At 32.6% G+C, this 16,783-nt stretch overlaps 2 protein-coding genes across 7 annotated transcripts; both read left to right on the top strand.

Annotated features, from left to right (window-relative positions):
* The first annotated feature begins 2,573 nt into the window (after nucleotides 1-2,573).
* On the top strand, nucleotides 2,574-6,486 carry LOC107435299 (uncharacterized). Its single transcript, XM_048477935.2, has 5 exons — nucleotides 2,574-2,841; nucleotides 3,074-3,125; nucleotides 5,072-5,130; nucleotides 5,891-5,936; nucleotides 6,152-6,486. Exons 1-5 carry the CDS (start codon nucleotides 2,722-2,724, stop codon nucleotides 6,280-6,282), a joined length of 408 nt encoding a protein of 135 aa, XP_048333892.2. The 5' UTR covers nucleotides 2,574-2,721; the 3' UTR covers nucleotides 6,283-6,486.
* Nucleotides 6,487-7,578: 1,092 nt separating this feature from the next.
* On the top strand, nucleotides 7,579-16,421 carry LOC107406307 (uncharacterized). 6 transcript variants are annotated; one of them, XM_048477933.2, is made up of 9 exons: nucleotides 7,581-7,924; nucleotides 8,545-10,992; nucleotides 11,417-11,546; nucleotides 11,652-11,740; nucleotides 12,607-12,851; nucleotides 13,861-13,947; nucleotides 14,045-14,141; nucleotides 14,653-14,860; nucleotides 14,962-16,421. In XM_048477933.2, exons 1-8 carry the CDS (start codon nucleotides 7,793-7,795, stop codon nucleotides 14,836-14,838), a joined length of 3,414 nt encoding a protein of 1,137 aa, XP_048333890.2. In that variant the 5' UTR covers nucleotides 7,581-7,792; the 3' UTR covers nucleotides 14,839-14,860; nucleotides 14,962-16,421. The 6 variants fall into 6 exon arrangements, 5 of the variants coding, with proteins under 5 accessions (XP_060671938.1, XP_048333891.2, XP_048333890.2 ...); XM_048477932.2 differs by having other exon boundaries at nucleotides 8,545-11,271; nucleotides 11,417-11,534; XM_048477931.2 differs by having other exon boundaries at nucleotides 8,545-11,271.
* The last annotated feature ends 362 nt before the right edge of the window (nucleotides 16,422-16,783 follow it).

Here is a 16,783-nt window from a genome sequence, read left to right as displayed (position 1 = left end):
AAAGCCTATTAGCAAATGAACTAGTAATCAGCAAATATTGCATAATTTCCAAAATCACTTGTTGTGCCTCCAACGCCACAAGAGGTGTATGAAAAAATGATCTAGAAGGGGAATGATGGAAGCCTAAGAGAAAAGGAAATGAAGGGAAGGGAAGGCTGTGGGGTACGTGAGAGGTGGTTTTTGTGAGGGAATTTGTAAGTGAAATATGGACCATTGGTATTAATCTAAGGGCAAATAAAAAAAAAAAATATGTTTTTGGACCGGATAGAAGCAGTAGGATTGTCCTGATCATAGAAACACTATATATATAGAAGGAGTCAAACATCTGGTTGGTCCTGATACTTAATGTTTGGACAAAAAATATGCCAAAATGCCGCAGCCCTTGAATGAAAACGGATAATTTAGATTACACCCTTCCTCTTCTCCTCCCAAAGCTCTCTCACGTGCCTTCCCTTTTGCTTCTCCTCTGCTTCGACATCGCTCTTTTTCTCCTATAAACTCTCTTTCAATTCCCTTGAAAAAAAATTAAAAAATTTGAGAAACTATCTATTTTCTCTCAGTAGAATTAATTTTCTTTTTCTAAAAAAAAAAAAGAGAAAATAATTTGTTGGGTTTTGTTTGGTTTGCAAGATTATTCCATTTTCTGATTCCTACTTGGATCCTATGTTCATTTTTGAAAAACCCATAACCTGATTTTGGGTCATTTCCCTTGTTTTAGATCTATCTATGCTTTTAGACAATTACCATCTTCATATAAACAAAAACTCAGATAACGAAGATTGAAGAACCAAAAAAAAAAAAAAAAAAAAAAAAAAAAACCAAAATTGACTAAACGGGAAAAAAAAAAAAAAAAGAAGCGAAATGCAGGGTTTAGAGTTTGGATTCCATGAATATGTGGAAGCTTTAGAAGAATGGAGAAAGATTGAGGATTTTCAAAGAGAGCTTCCTCTGTGTTTGGAGCTTGTGGCACAAACTTTGTAAAAAAAAAAGACCCTTCTTGATCTTCAGCATGATTCTTAAGACAAAAAAAATTAAATTTTTGTTTTTTGGGATTGGATATCTGATTGGTTGTGGTTTTTTTTTGGATTTTTTTTTTTTTTTTGGGCATCCATTGAGAGGTGCCGAACAATAATTGTTGGGGACGATGACGGAGTACTTGCACGGATAATCAGAGTGCTTGGGGCAAACTTGGAGTGAAGGCCATGAATTTTGGGGAATTTTTCGCACGTGAATTTGCAATTCAATCGAGCTGTCCATGATTATTATAGACAATCCAAGGTCTATGGCATTTTGGCACCTTTTTTATCCAGAAATTAAGCATCAGGACCGGCCGGATACTAGACTCCCTCTCTCTCTCTCTCTCTCTTTATATATATATGTACACATTACTTTTCAAAGCCTTTTGCTTTTAAAGTCCTACAACTATGTTGAATTTGTACTTTGGTCCTCTGACTCAACTCAAATTTAGATGGAAAGTTGACAAATATTAAAGGAGTACATTAAATTTAGAATTTGGAGTATTTTAAAAATGTTTAGAAATTTAAAGCTATTAGATTTAAATTTTAAAGGAGTACATACAGATTTAATAATATTTAATTCGAATTTTAATAAATTTAATAACATTCTATTAAAATCTAGTTGTATTCAATTAGAACTTTATAAAATTTTTTAAAAATTTATAAGTATTTAAAAAGTTATTGATTTTAAAATATTTTAAAAAATAATAGATTTTAATGGATTTAAAAATATTTTAAAAGTAAAATTATGATAAAAAATTATTAATATAAAATCCAACTTTAACTTTAAAGATTTTGTTGGATTCTTATAATTCTAAAAAATTTCATAACAATCTATCAAATTCTTTAACGTCTGTTAGTTCATTTTAAATCCATTAAACTTTAAATTAAATATATCCCTAACAATAATAAAAAACCAAGTTTAAGGCAAAAAATGTTTTAAAAAAGTAAAAAGCTAACAGAAAAACCCAAAGTAAAAACTATATATATATATATTTTTTTTTTTCAATAATATAAGAAAACTAATATATATATATACATATATTGTTTTTTTTTCAATGATATAAGAAAACTAAGAAAAATAACATTAGTCAAATTTATTGCTAATCCGCACCACCCTGATTAAAAAAAAAAAAAGTTTATTAATCATAGCTATGCATTTGTTTTTAATGTCCTTTTGAAATAGATTAGTCAGACAGTGGCTCTAGTTATAGTTTTCGGTTCAAGATTTGATACTAAAATTAACTTTTCTACCTTTTAGTTTAGATTAATTAATTTTAATAATTAAAAATTAGAAAAAATATTGATTTTAAACTATTTTTTAATCAAAATTGTAAAATTTGATATATAAATCTATTTTTAATAGATTTAAAAATTAAAATAAAATAGTTTTTGAAAAATAGGCAGGTAAATGTAATTATAATAAAATTAAAGGGTTTAAATCAAATTTAAACTTCAAACTTTTTTAAACCATGAAGAACCCGATCCCTGGACCCGAACCCGGGAATACCCAACCCGTTTAACTGTCTCCTAGTCTTTATGCTCAGAATCACAGAAACTGTGTTGGACTTGGGGTTTCGGTTTCTCTTTCTTTTTCCAATCTAATAGCAGAGAAAGAAAGGCAAGCACAATATATATATATATATATACATACATATTTTTATTTTTTGTTTTTCTGTTCAATTGTTAAAAGGAAGAGAGAAGAATGGCAGATTCGAAATCTGGAAGTGGTTTGAGATGTCATCACTGTGCGGGTCCTCTATCACAGGACATGGAAACCAGACGGTGGAACATCCCGCCACTCATTAGGGATAGCTTTTCAATGGTAACTGACTCACTCGCTCATTCAGTCTCTTTATTTTTGTTGTAATTATTTTTTGTTTTAAATTTATTTTAATTTTTTATTAGCTCTATATGTATTATGTATGAAGATGAATTCATGAACTGGGATTTTGTATTGCTTTACTTGGAAGTTCAAACCTTTTTTCTGATTTGGTATTTGTTTCTTGGCTTTTTTTTTTTTTTTTTTTTTTTTTTTTTTTTTTAACATGCCGTAGATTGGGTCTGCTGTTGGTGGTACAACAAGTGCTTTTTACGGATTCAACAATGGTATGCTTATATTTGTCTCTTGCTTTTTCTTTCCTTCTCTTTTGTTGATTTGGATTTACTTATGCATTCTTTATGGTTTCATTCTGCTTGTTTTAACAAGTTATTATAAATTTGATGTTACCAAGAGCCTTTTTCATAAGCTTAAACCTGTCCTCTCGACTAAAACTTGGTGTAAGAATTTTGGAATTAGATATATAATATTGCTTTATTATCCACACGAGGAAATAGTTAACATTTATAACATTCAGATCAGTAATTCAAAGTTCATTTATTCAATCTTCTTTTGGCACTCTTTCTCTCTATTGTGCATTTAATTTGCTATCCGAAAAACCATGTTAACGGATTTAGGTCCTTTCCTATTCTTGTTTCTCTATGCTTAGCAGCATTATCCTTGTCATTAATTATTACTTTCCATGTCTGTTAACTGCTGTTTTACATAAGGTCATGAACTGTAATAGTCATTGTATTGGAGTTGGTCCTTATTCCTTTTTGAAAGAGGATTCTTTCAGTAGGGAAATATAGATGACTTTAGTGGGCATGTAACTCTAGATTACACACTATTTAGACTCTAGAAGGATCAACCAAGCCAGAATTCATGATCTTCTTTAAGGAATTTGCAAGTACAAGAAGAGAGTGAGCATTATACCTTATTGTACTGTTGATAGTTATCATGCTTAACAAGCGTATCTAGAGAGACGTGCATCCAATTAAATGAGCCAGCCTCACAAATTTTGCATAACCACCAACTAGCGAACATGGTTTTCCTTTAAGAGCCTGTGGAACTTAAAAGGAATTGTAATTTTCTATCCTAATATTCATCCAGTGTGGAAAATTTTTCTCTTTATTATAAGCAAAGAGAAATATAACATAAATATTACTGCAGAGAGGAAATTAACTGGAGGCTAGTTTCTCTGAAAATAAGTCAAGGTTATAAAATCTTTGCTCTTATGTTTACTAGTAAGCATGCAAAAAGTAAAAGACAAAGTCATGACCTTAAAGAACATGGTGCTTAGGGTTTCGTGAACTTTCTTCTTCCTCTTTACAAGTCCCACAAAATGCATAAAGGCGATACCTTCCAGATGTCACAGGATATAACTCTTTATTCTAAATCACCTGAAGCAGCTTAGTATAAGCTGGGAAGAGTTATCACCCAATAAATCCTAAAGAACAACAAAACTGTTGACCAAATTCCTCTAGCTACTGTGCAATGGGGGTGTTCAACTGACCTGCATTACTTTTACACACACAACACCAGTAAAGATCTAGCTTACTATAATCTTACGAAGTCAAAATCCTATCCCAGGTTTAAGTCCACTCTAAAAGGGCTATGACTTTAGTCTGCCAGATAGCCCTGAAGATCCCCTCTTAAGTTTCATTCCATCTTTTTATAAAATTGCTGATACTTTTAATTATCTATCATCTCATGGCTTTAGGAAGCTTGTCTTCAAAGTTCTCCCATCTTAAGAAAAAGGAAGTAAACTGAACCATGATTATGAAACCAATATGAAGAGCTTTTTGATAACCAGAGCATTATTTCAAAAATGTCACCTCCCTACTATCCCCCTTCTTTCTTGACCATTTGAAAAATTTGGTCGCCTCGATGTCTTCTACTGGTGAATACCCACTCTAGTGAGATATGGATTTCCAATGCAATTTATGGTATGCAGATTATGTTCTATTAAATTAAAATGCTTGTTTTTATGTCTGTTTCCTGAAGTCAGACTTAAGATTTCTTTTTCCGTTTTAGCCACTCTAACTCACCTATTGATTTTAGAAGAGTTAAAATGTTTAACTTTTAATATATGTTTGGCTCCGTGCATACCTAATTCTGTTATTGGTTTTTCCACAAAAATACTCATTTCCTTGCATAACTAATGCAATTTTTCTTTAATTGTTAACAATGAGATCACACTATCTAACAGGAGTTTGTTCCTTTCTATATGCAGTGATGCCAATTGTCCGGAGATATGTAAGAGGACCTATGTGGTTGCACTTTCTCATTGGGGTAAGTTCTCAAGTGCTTTCAATATTTTTCAGATTTGTTCATGCTTTATTGATACTCTTCTCTTTCTTCCCTATTTTGGGAGTTTCTTATGAGCATGAGAGCATCCTTGAAATCCTCTGCGTTAGTGTTATTTGATATTTGAAACTTTTTATTCTATGTTCTTTTTTGGGTTGTCTTTTTCGGTTAGGATTCAAATGTCTTGAGTAGGCAGTGGCACAATGTGTTAAGAACAGTGTTAGTGTTTTGTCTATTTTAACTAGGGCAATTGAATTTCTGTATTTTCATTTGTTGGTTTCTTGTTTTGAAAGTCAAGCAACTTATGTTCATGAATCATGATCATTTCCCTTGCCTTTGTGTTTTTGATATAAATTTCATTGTCTAAGATTTATTGATAATTAAAGACATCTCTATGAGGTTATGATATCATAGGTTCTTCGCAGGGAGGTTGGATTTTTCCTTTTCTTTTACTATTCTTTTTTAAATTTGGTATTGTCATTGTTTTTCCTTTTTACAGCATGTATATTTATAATGTGGTTTTGTTAGTCATAATTTTTCATGTATGCATGCTTGTCTGGTTGTGTGCTTATACCCATGCCTGTTTATCTTAAGAACATAGATTAGAGGGCTTGGTTTCTACATGTATATGCTTTTTCACATCTAGATGTTTGGATGCATATATTTGGCACTATTTTTCCACATCATTTTTCTCAATTGTGATAAGTTGGCATTTACCTTTTATAAATTCTTTTTGCAACTGCAGGCACCACCAGTGATAGTATTCTCTTCGGCTTGTGCTGGTTTGGCAGGTCAGAATCTTTTCTCATTAGTGTTTTTTTTTCAACGTTCTTGAATTTGTAGACAAAATATAATTTGGTCATGCCATTTTTGCTGTTTAATGGGGAATTTGTTGGAGAAACTTTGTGACATATTATTGAATGGAAATGGATTATGTCAATTGGGGTGGTCCTCAAATCTGTAACGGGGTTATTACGAGTACTAAATGTGTTTGGATATTCTTCAGGTGGTGCAGTTCCAGCCTTGGCCCAACTTGCTTCTTCATCGTATCACGCCGCAGTCTCTTCTTCGTCATTGCCTCCTTCCCATTCGCAAGATGATAATATGCACAATTCCAGAACTTCCTCTACCCTTTGATGTACAGTATGTTTTCATGCCGGAATGTAAGGGCAGCGTAGCTCATACATGCCATACAACTATTTAGTCTACCTAATACACACCACATAGAGTTGCTCCTTGTAAGTTGTGTGGGGTTAAGTAAACACGCTTTTTGGTTTATACGAACTAGTATATGATACATATTAATATAATTTTGGTAATGTTAATTTATTTATTTTTTTCTTTTTGGTCGTATAATTAATATAAATAAAAGTTCCAGTTTTGTTTGCATGGTAAGGTCTTGAGACATTTTTGAGCCGATTTGTCTATGAATCCTCTAATTTTGTGGAAGGTGTAAAATTTACAGCATGATTGGGGTTCCAATTGTAAACATTCGTGGTTTATGACTCATAAGAAATATTAATGGTCGTTTCATTTTTATACGAGAATAAATAAATTAAACCTCTATAAAGTAAGTATAGTCTTTTTTTTTTTTTTTTTTGGTGGCTATAAAAGCTGTGTGATTTGTATTGTGTTGAAAATTTCTAAATATCCTCTCAATTTCATCCTTATATTATATCTCATTCAGTTTAAAATCATGGCGCAAGAAAACTACGTCATTTTTCAATTTTTTTTTTTTTTAAGTTGAAAATGTGAGCAGAGTGGATTAGACCCATTAACCGAAATATTTATTTATTTAAATTTAAAAAAAAAAAAAAAAACTTTGCCATCAGATATGAGATATAATCCCTAGCATTAATTGGCCACTTGGTTTGGCTACTTTTGAACCCTCATTAAAATTCACTAAAGAAAAAAAAAAAAAAGAAAAAAAAAAAGAAAAAAAGAAAAAAGAAGAAGCCTCATTAATAGTAGAAGTAACTAAAAATCAGTTCCTTTTGAAAAAATAAGGATAATAATAAAACAAAAAAAAATTGTTTAATTATAAAAGTTGGCATAATTATCAGAGGATCTTTGTTTGCCATTGTTGGGAGTTGGGAATGGCAATGATGACATGACATGGACAATAGACATGGAAAGGAAGCACGTCACGTACGAGTACCGAGACTTACGATGCCCAGAAGTGAAGCAGCGGTATCTTAAATCTACATCCGATCCGACCCCACCCCACCCCCATATCAATTTTCCGTATCCAAAAGCCCTTATGCACGTGCGCAAATTCCAACGTCAAAAATCCAGTACGGCCCCCTGCATCCACCACGTCACCATCGTCGTTTGAGCGGAAGCTGACGTGGCGGAGGAAAACAAACAGAGTAAAAGAGACAGAGAGAAAGAGAGAACGAAAATAGGAGAATCTGTTTGGTATATTATTATTATTTTTTTTTTTTTTGTATTTTCACATTTTAATTAAAATTCCGATTTCTGATTTCCAAATTCAGTGTTTGGGTTTTGTTTTTTTGAATAAATTATTCTTTGCTTGCTTTGGTAACTCTCATTCATTTCCGTAATTCCAAATACAAAAAGCTAATTTCTCATTCTCTCTCTCTCTCTCTCTCTCTCTCTCTCTCTGTTCCTCCCCTCTCTTCAATCAATGGCGCTTCTTGAGCTTCACCAACAAAACCCACACTCTTCTTCTTCTTCTTCTCCTCCTTCTTCCAGGAGGACTAGAAAGCGCAAAAGGAAACACCACCCAAAAAGGCTTCTTCTTCATCAAAGAGTAGAGGTTGTATCTACTATATACTATATTCTATTGCCGCTCCTACGTTTTCATATCTATGTAGTTTCCCCCCTCTTTTCTTTTCTTGACGTTTGGAATTCTGGGATGATTAATGTCTTCCTTTTCCTTTTTTGCTTTATTATTATTATTATTATTATTTTTTAAATATATATATATATATATTTTTTTTTTTTTTTCTTTTTCGTTAAGTGTTTGATTTTAGTGTAGGTACCCTTTGTATTTTGTTATGTTCTATCTACCATTTCGATTTCTATATCTGTTTGGCTTCTTTCTCTTTTTTATTACATTTTCTTTTGTTGTTGAACGTTGGGTATTATATCAAGTTTTGTTTCAATTATAATTTTGTCTGCTTTGGTGTAGTCCTCTTTTATAGTTTAGCTCATCATTATCGTCCATCTGTTGCTGCAAATATACTACATTGGCTTGATTGTGAATTGTAAGAAATTCTTTATTGAAGTATTATTATATTTTCTTCAATTTTTTTTTTAATTATTCTTTTTCTAAGATGGAAGTTGTTCTTAGTGTATTTGATATTGACATGGTTATATCGTTCATTGTAAATTTCTAGTTCTAATTCTCTAGATGGTAATCTGAAACTTTTGCAGGTGAGGAGTGAAGAAGATGGTTTTCTGGGGTCTTGGCATTCCGGTACTGTGATTTTATGTGACAAGCAAGGCCATCGTCACGTGAAATATGATCATCTTCTTGCTGATGATGAGTCTGATAATCTAGTTGTTGTTGTCTCTGTCTCACCCATTTTAAATGGCATTGACTCTGGCTGTAGGAAAGGGTCCGAGTACCGTGGGAATATAAGGCCATTGCCACCTCCGGTTGAGTGTACGAAGTGGTGCCTACAATATGGACTATGCGTGGATGTGTATTACAAAGAGGCTTGGTGGGAAGGAGTGATTTTTGATCACAATGACGGTTCAGAGGAGAGGAAGGTTTTCTTTCCGGACTTAGGTGATGAGCTGAAAATTGGAATTGACACATTGCGGATTACTCAGGACTGGAATGAGGTTACTGAGAATTGGCAGCAACGAGGGACTTGGATATTTCTTGAGTTAATTGAGCAATATAGACAGGAGAAATACCTTGCTGTTTCAGCAGAGCAAATGTGGTATGATGTACGGGAAAAAGACGGTTTCAAATCACTAAGGGAGTGGACTTCTACCATAAGAGATTTATGGGAAGAGCTGGTTTTGGAGGTTATTGATGATAACTTAAAAATTGCTGTAAAGGAACTTGTATTAAAAGTTTCTGAGTGCTTTCTTTTGGAAAACCATCTAGCTTTGCAGTTGACACAAACTGCTGCAAATGTTAATATGGATCCTGAAGAAGAACTGGTTGAATCTTATTCTAATAACCCCATTGACAACCTTTTGAATGGTTATGGAGTGATTGATCATGAAGCAATTGAAAAAAATGTATTGGATTTTAGTGCTGGGGTTATTGCTGTACCACTTAAAAGTTGTGACTTGCCTTCTGATCCATCTTCCCTGGAAATGGGCATGTATAAGTTGATTTCTGGAATGGAGTGTGATGGACGAACTACAAACTATATGACTGATGCAACCACATCTGACCAAGATAAAGGGATGTGCGTGCAACCTCAAGCTTTGTCAGCATCACCTTCTAAACTCGATGGAATTTCTAGTGCTGTTTCTTTCCCTCATGGTGAAGGCCTTTCTAATAATAATGCCAAAGATCCGAAATTTTCAACACGCAAAAGTCGGTTAAATTGGGTGCCTGTTAGCTCAAAGGTAGAATTCTGTCCAAATGTTGTTGATCAATATTATTCTCTTTATTCTAGAAGGGTTTCTCTTAAACTTCAAAGATCTATTCAGACAGATGTTTGGAAGCATCTTTTGTATATAGGATGGAAAATCGAGTATGTGAAAGATAAGAATCATAACAAGCTTAGATATCGGTACACATCACCTGATGGAAAATGTTATGATTCTCTTTTTCAAGTGTGCAAGCGCTTGAAATCTACCAGGGATCTGGTTTCTTCAATTCCCCAAGGTGATGAAAAAAGTTCACATGCTTCATCTGATGAAAAATTGTCATCTCCACAACTTGAAGGACCACAAGGGAGTCAGGATCCTGATTCTTGTTCCCAGAATGTGGTGTCTCCTTATTCCCGCATGGTTGTCAAACCAAAATGTTGCCCTCAAGCAGTTTTTGATTACTATCTGCATGAACTAGAAAAGAGCTGCAAGAAGGACGTAAAAAATATGAAATTAAAAGCAATGAGACACCTCTGTTCACTGGGATGGTTGTTCTGGTCGTCAAATATGGGACAAAAGAATGAGTTGTGCTGTGAGTCACCTACAGGAGTGATGTATGGTTCGCTTGAAGCTGCATGCAAAGACTATATGGATGGATATTTTAACTCTAAAAGTGCTGGTTCTATCTGTAGACCTATAAAAAGCATAAATTTCAGTGGAAGCCATTTGACTAGCAATGAACCATCTTCTGCTGCAAATAGAGTTAACTTTCAGGAAAACTTGGGATTGCCAATAGCGCTTTCCAAAAAAATTTCTGGTGAGTCTTCTTGTGTGGTAAATTTATTTAAACATATGGATCTCCGTGAAGTTAAACGGCTTGGAAAAATTAGATGGAAGAGAAATGATGACTTATTGGATGATGAACCTCTCATACTTCAAATGCAGACTAACTTATTTGCTATAAATGGATTAAAAGATGATGGAAAAAATGGCTTAAAAGGTGATGGAAAACTAGGGCACCAGAAGGATCAAATTGCCCCCCTGCCAAATTTGAAAAGACGAAAGACACGTGGAGCCCTCAGCAAGTTAGGAGATGGTATAGATGATAATCAGCCTACACATGTATTGTCAAGCAAATGTATGCAACAGGTTGTTCTCCCTACGTCCTCATGCCACAATCCTCAGACTATTCTATCTTGGTTGTTATACAAGAAAGTGGTGTCACCAAGGAAGAAAGTCTCTTATCATATCAGAAAGGATAGTAATCCAATGGCACAAGGGAGGATAACTGCTGAAGGTGTCAAGTGCAACTGTTGTAAAAAGGTATTTACTCTTAGTAGCTTTGAAGTCCATGCTGGCAGTACTTGCAAGAGACCTGCTTCCAATATTTATTTGGAAGATGGGAGGTCTCTCTTAGACTGCCTGATACAAATGATTGGCAACTGTAAGCAAAGCTTCAAAACAGAACCGCATAATGGGTTAAAGGGAAATTGGCTTCAAGGTGAGAGTGATTACATTTGTTCTATTTGCCACTATGGTGGTGAATTGATCTTATGCGATCAATGCCCATCATCTTATCATAAGAATTGCCTTGGTCTAAAGGTAGATCTTTGTTTTGATATTCGCTTTCTATGTGTTTAGATCTATGCCTTTTCCTTTTTGTCTAAAAAATTTTCTGGGCTGGCTTTTATTTTAATGTTTGCGATATTTGATATCGTTTTTCAATGAAATTGTTTTACTTTTATAGGAAATTCCAGATGGTGATTGGTTCTGTCGATCTTGCTGCTGTGGAGCTTGTGGACAAAGCAAATTACAAGATGACTCAGAGCAAGCTTTGGATGGAAGTTTTCTTACCTGTGGTCAATGTGAGCGCAAGTGTAAGATATATGTTATATTCTTGTAGCTTGTTTATGCTTTTCATGGAGCTATATGTGAACATTGACTTTCATCTTAAACGTCTCTAATCTAGTTTTTGAATATAGATCACATCAGGTGCATGGGGAATAGACAGGTAGCTAAGATAGAAAGTTATCCTACAGGAAATTGGTTTTGCAGAAAAAAGTGTAAAAAGGTATAACAAAGATTCCATGACCTTTTTTTATTCCTCTGCCTCTAGGAATTGTTTTGGTGATTTGTTAGTCAATGTATTTTGGTCTTGAAATTTACCAGCTTGTTTGTTGGATTTGAAAACTAATAAAAATAAAAAAGGCAAGAAAGAGAAGTATTTGCAAATAAGTCAAATAACTTACAGTATTTCTGTGAACTTATGGATGCAAATATTAATAATCTTGCACAAATGAACTTTATGTCTGTTCCATTATTCCCTTTCTTTTACAAGTTGTCTTCAAGGTTTCTTCTAAGTTCTATCTACCAATATATGCTTGAAAAGTGTGTAACTGCAAGTAAGAGAACTTTATTTTGATATTGGGAAGATTACCACTGTCATTTTTTACAAGATTTGATTTTCTTGAGAATTTGACGTAGTTGATTTGAATTTAAGCAAAGCTGAAGATGGAGAATTACGAACTTCTTGTGAAAATTTTTCATTCCTGGGATTCAATAATTTCGAATAAGCTTTGTAATGTAACTTATTGGATCTAAGTTGATGGAAAATTATTTTGTTGGAAACTCCATTTGGCAGATTTGTATTTGCTCAGAAGCAAGTATGACCTTTCATCGCTCTTTTTTTATTTTTTATTTTTTTATAAATGTTTACTACTAGTCTGTTATTGGTCATGCACAAGTCAATTTTAAAAGCTTACTGGTCAAGCATCAAATGAATTATTTGGATTTGATAGGAACCAAATATCATGTTTACTTGGGCACGGAACACTTTTCTTGTTATGCTCACAATGCAGAAGAATCTAAAATAGATAGCAATTATTTTGTTAAAAGTCACTTGTTGAAAGTGCTTATATGATTGCATGAATTTCTCAGATATTTTTGGGGCTGCAAAATCTTCTAGGAAAACCAATGCCGGTGGTTACTGAAAATCTTACTTGGTCATTATTGAAGCCCGTGAAGGCTCATAATTGTGAGACCATTGCACCTGATATCGATGCCTTGACGGAGAATCTCAACAAGCTCATTGTTGCTCTCGGTGTTTTGCATGAGTGTTTTGAGCCTGTCAAGGAGCCTCATACCAGAAGAGATCTTGTTGAAGATGTTGTTTTCTCTAGAGAGTGAGAAATGTTTACAACCTTATTGTTTTCTCCATGGCTTTTATATTCATATACATTCATATCTTGTTTTGTACCATACTGTTCCTAGATCACTGGAAACTACCAAATGATTCATGCCATTGCTGCAGAAATTGAATTTTTTGTGCATCATCTGCACTTTTTTAACTCTCTATATTTATAATTAATTTTTTCAACAGGAAGCTGCGTAATGATGGTTTTTCTTCATGACTTATTGCATTGATTGTAACACTATGATTATTATTGTTGAATTTTTCATGCTGTTAATTCTACTATTAGAATTCTTATAGCTCATATTTCCCCATTTCCTTTCTGAAGTATCTATTCTGTTGACTTTACATCGACTTAACTTTTGAGATTAATGGTAAATTAACAAATTTTTAGTCCCCCTCAGGTTTATCTGTGATTTTTGTGTACTGTTTTTGTTTCTTGGCATGTTGTAGACCTAAACACCAAGATTTTAAAATTACTGGTTTGTTGCTGAATTTAACAAAGTCCTTCCCTAGCTGTAAATATGATGTTTTTTTAGACAATTTTCCGTGTCATTTTGTACATTTGTTTATAGATCTTAGATACCAAGTTCTTAGAAAAAGCATTAGCAGTGTAAAAACATTGAATTTCTCAACCTTCATGGCCTTGGTCTAAAACTTCCTCCAAGGAAACTATGCTTCTTAATGAAACTACATTTTGATGCTGAATGATGTGACATTTCTTGAGAGACTGAACAATCTGGGTTTGTATTTATGATTTTCTGAAAATCTATTTGGAAAAAATATGATTGAAAAAATATGATTATTAATTACCATACTAAGTGTTTTGGCTTTCTTTTGCTGGCACCATTTGCTAACAGACTGCATCCATTAAATTTGGGATATGTTGGTATCCTTTATATTTATTTTAGACAGTTGTTTTCTTTTACCTCCTTTTGACTTACCAAATTAAATGCATCATAGCTAGCTGCAGAGCTGATTCATTAAATTTGGAATAGCAGGTCATACCTTAATCGTCTGAATTTCAAAGGGTTCTATACAGTTATTTTGGAGAAAAAAGGTGAATTGATAACTGTTGGTACTGTAAGGTGAGCTTTATTCAATTACTTATACAAATATAATAAATTGGTAGACTTGAGCAGCCTCTTTATAATATATTGCTGAATCACTATTTTTCTTTTCAAGGGTCCATGGGAAGGTGGCAGAAATACCTCTTATTGGCACAAGATTCCAATATCGTAGACTTGGAATGTGTTGCATATTGATGAATGAACTTGAAAAGGTAATATAGGTTTTATGTTCTTGTGTAAATGCAGGTGTAATTCGGGGAAAGGGTTGTGTGAAGAAGGGGGTTCTTTATCACTATTCAAGGTGTCATTTATTTTAGCATTTGCTTCCCTCAAATTTAGGCTAGTTGAATTGCAGGAAATTAAAGTAGGTCTGGAAAATTTTCATATGATCTGTTAACAATATATGAAATGCATAAAGAATTTCACATGTCATGCCAACATGATATGAAACTCGTTTAACATGACACATTATCAAGCCTAGAGTAAAGTCTAGAAAAGGATAAAGAATTTGATAGTTTGAATCAGTGCAAGAACTTGAAATATTTTTCTTTTGCATTTATCTTCCATGATTTTTCATCTCTATTATAAGTGTGGAACTTCCAACATGAATGTTAATTAGAAAACCTGTATTTTAACAGTGTTTCCATTGCATCATTCTCAACTATTGCACAACCAACTAATAACCTCAATTTTCTCATTAGTTTGTTAACCTTCTTTTTGCAGAAGCTTGCAGAATTAGGAGTAAAGAGATTGGTGTTGCCTGCAACTCCTACCATGCTAAACACATGGACTTCATCATTCGGGTTTTCACGGATGACAGCTTCTGAGAGATTGCAGTTTTTGGATTATACTTTCCTGGATTTCCCGGATTCTATAATGTGCCAGAAACTTTTAGTGAAGAACCCTTAAACTGAATTGAGCCTGCTGGAAGGTTAATGCCTCAGCTTTGTTGTAATGGAGAAGAAAACAAATGGTTATTCATCAAATCACCAAACTGATTGGCATACGTTTTCTTATGTGTCAATTTTGCAGGAATCCAGACTGAATTTCATGATGAAATCGGTGAAAGTGGTAATAGCATTTGATGTGATTCCGCCCGAGCCCGTTCCACCGATAACCCGCTGTGGTACTGATTCGACACGGATGAAGACTAGGCCAATCACAAGAGCTCAAATTAAGAGATTTAAGGACAACCTGGGAGTATTTATCACTTAACTACGAATTTAAAGATATCAACCACAATATTAAAAAAAAAAAATAGAAATATTAAATTGAAAACTATTTCAAATAGTTTATAAAATGAAGGGCATTTTGATAGAAGTTTATTTTGATAAATGTTTATCTTTTTTTTAAAAAAAATTTATAATTGTAAATTACTATTGTCATATTCATTCATAATCTATATATATTTGATTTTTTAAACAATAAATGTAAATGTTATCAAACAAACTCTAAGAGGGATATATTCAATTAGAAATTTGATGAATTTTAAAAAAGTTAATATGTTTAATAGAATTTATGGATTTTTTTAGAGTTCTGTAAGCTCCATATGAATTTAATCAGAATCCTATACAGAGTTTGATAAAGTTTGTGAAATTTATATTATAGACTTTAATAGATTTTTATGGAATTCTAGTGGTTTAAAAAAAAAAGATTTTCCATATAATTTATTTTACTATTTTGGTGAATAATATAATTTATTTTAGTAGAACAACTATACCATAAGCATAGTTTTTTTTATTGTTATTATTATTTTTTTAATCATATCATAAGTATTGTTGAACACTTATGATATAAGATAAATTAATAAATATTAACAAATAGTTAAACAACATACACATACACATGAATAATATCATTCTTGAAATATTTTTTAAAAAAATGAAAAATAGAAAAAAAAAAAACACTAACAAGATGAATTAAAATAAAATTAAATAAATCCAATTTTCTAAACTCTAAAATCTATCAAAAAATCCACCATAACCCAAATAACAGTCGAAAAGCAAATCACAGTAAAATTGGAAGTGAAAGGAGATAGAACAAAACTTAGATAAGCAAAAAAAAAATAAAAATAAAAAAATAATAAGAATCCCAATTGGGTTTTTTGGGTTTGTTGGAATAGTTACATTAATGAATAACGTGGGTATTACTGTTCATTATCCTTTAACCAAAGGATTTGAGATTGGGCGGCGGATGCTGGGAATCTTCATTTTTATATGCCTTACATGTATTCAAATAATCAAATCAAACTTTTATGTATATTATATTAAATAAAAATAAACGAATTACCTCTTCTTTTATGTGGACCATAATTTTAGGGGATGTACTCTTCTTTTTATTTTGCAGAGAATAGCAGTTAAAAATAAATAAATAAATAATAGCAAGTCAAGAACAGCAGTGACTTGACATTCACCGAAAAGAAAAAAAATGAATGACCCGATGCATATAAAGAACACATATAAGAAAAAAGCAGAAAAAATTGAACCATATCCAGAAGCCTAGATCCAGCAAGGAAGCACGTGGAGAGAGCCTTGGGTTTGACCATCCGTTCTTCTTGTTCTTTGTTCTATTTCAAGGCACGGATCTCACTTGGTGTTCTGAAATCTGATGAAATTTATGGAGTGGAGATTAGATTTGTCAAAATTTTGAGTATTTATATCTAGTATTTTAAAATTCAATCAAATCTATCAATTTATAAAATTCTTTCAAGTTAATGAATTTTTGAATACCAACAGATTTTTATAGACTGTTAAAAAATTATAATCGAATGGAATAAAATTTTGAGTTGAATACCCTCTAATACTGTAATAAATTCAATAAAAATCTTAATTGAATACTTATTGACTTTTAAAAT

The sequence above is a fragment of the Ziziphus jujuba genome, chromosome 3 (genome assembly GCF_031755915.1).
Source record: "Ziziphus jujuba cultivar Dongzao chromosome 3, ASM3175591v1".
NCBI lineage: Eukaryota > Viridiplantae > Streptophyta > Magnoliopsida > Rosales > Rhamnaceae > Ziziphus > Ziziphus jujuba.
This window is presented reverse-complemented; position numbering and strand designations above follow the sequence as displayed.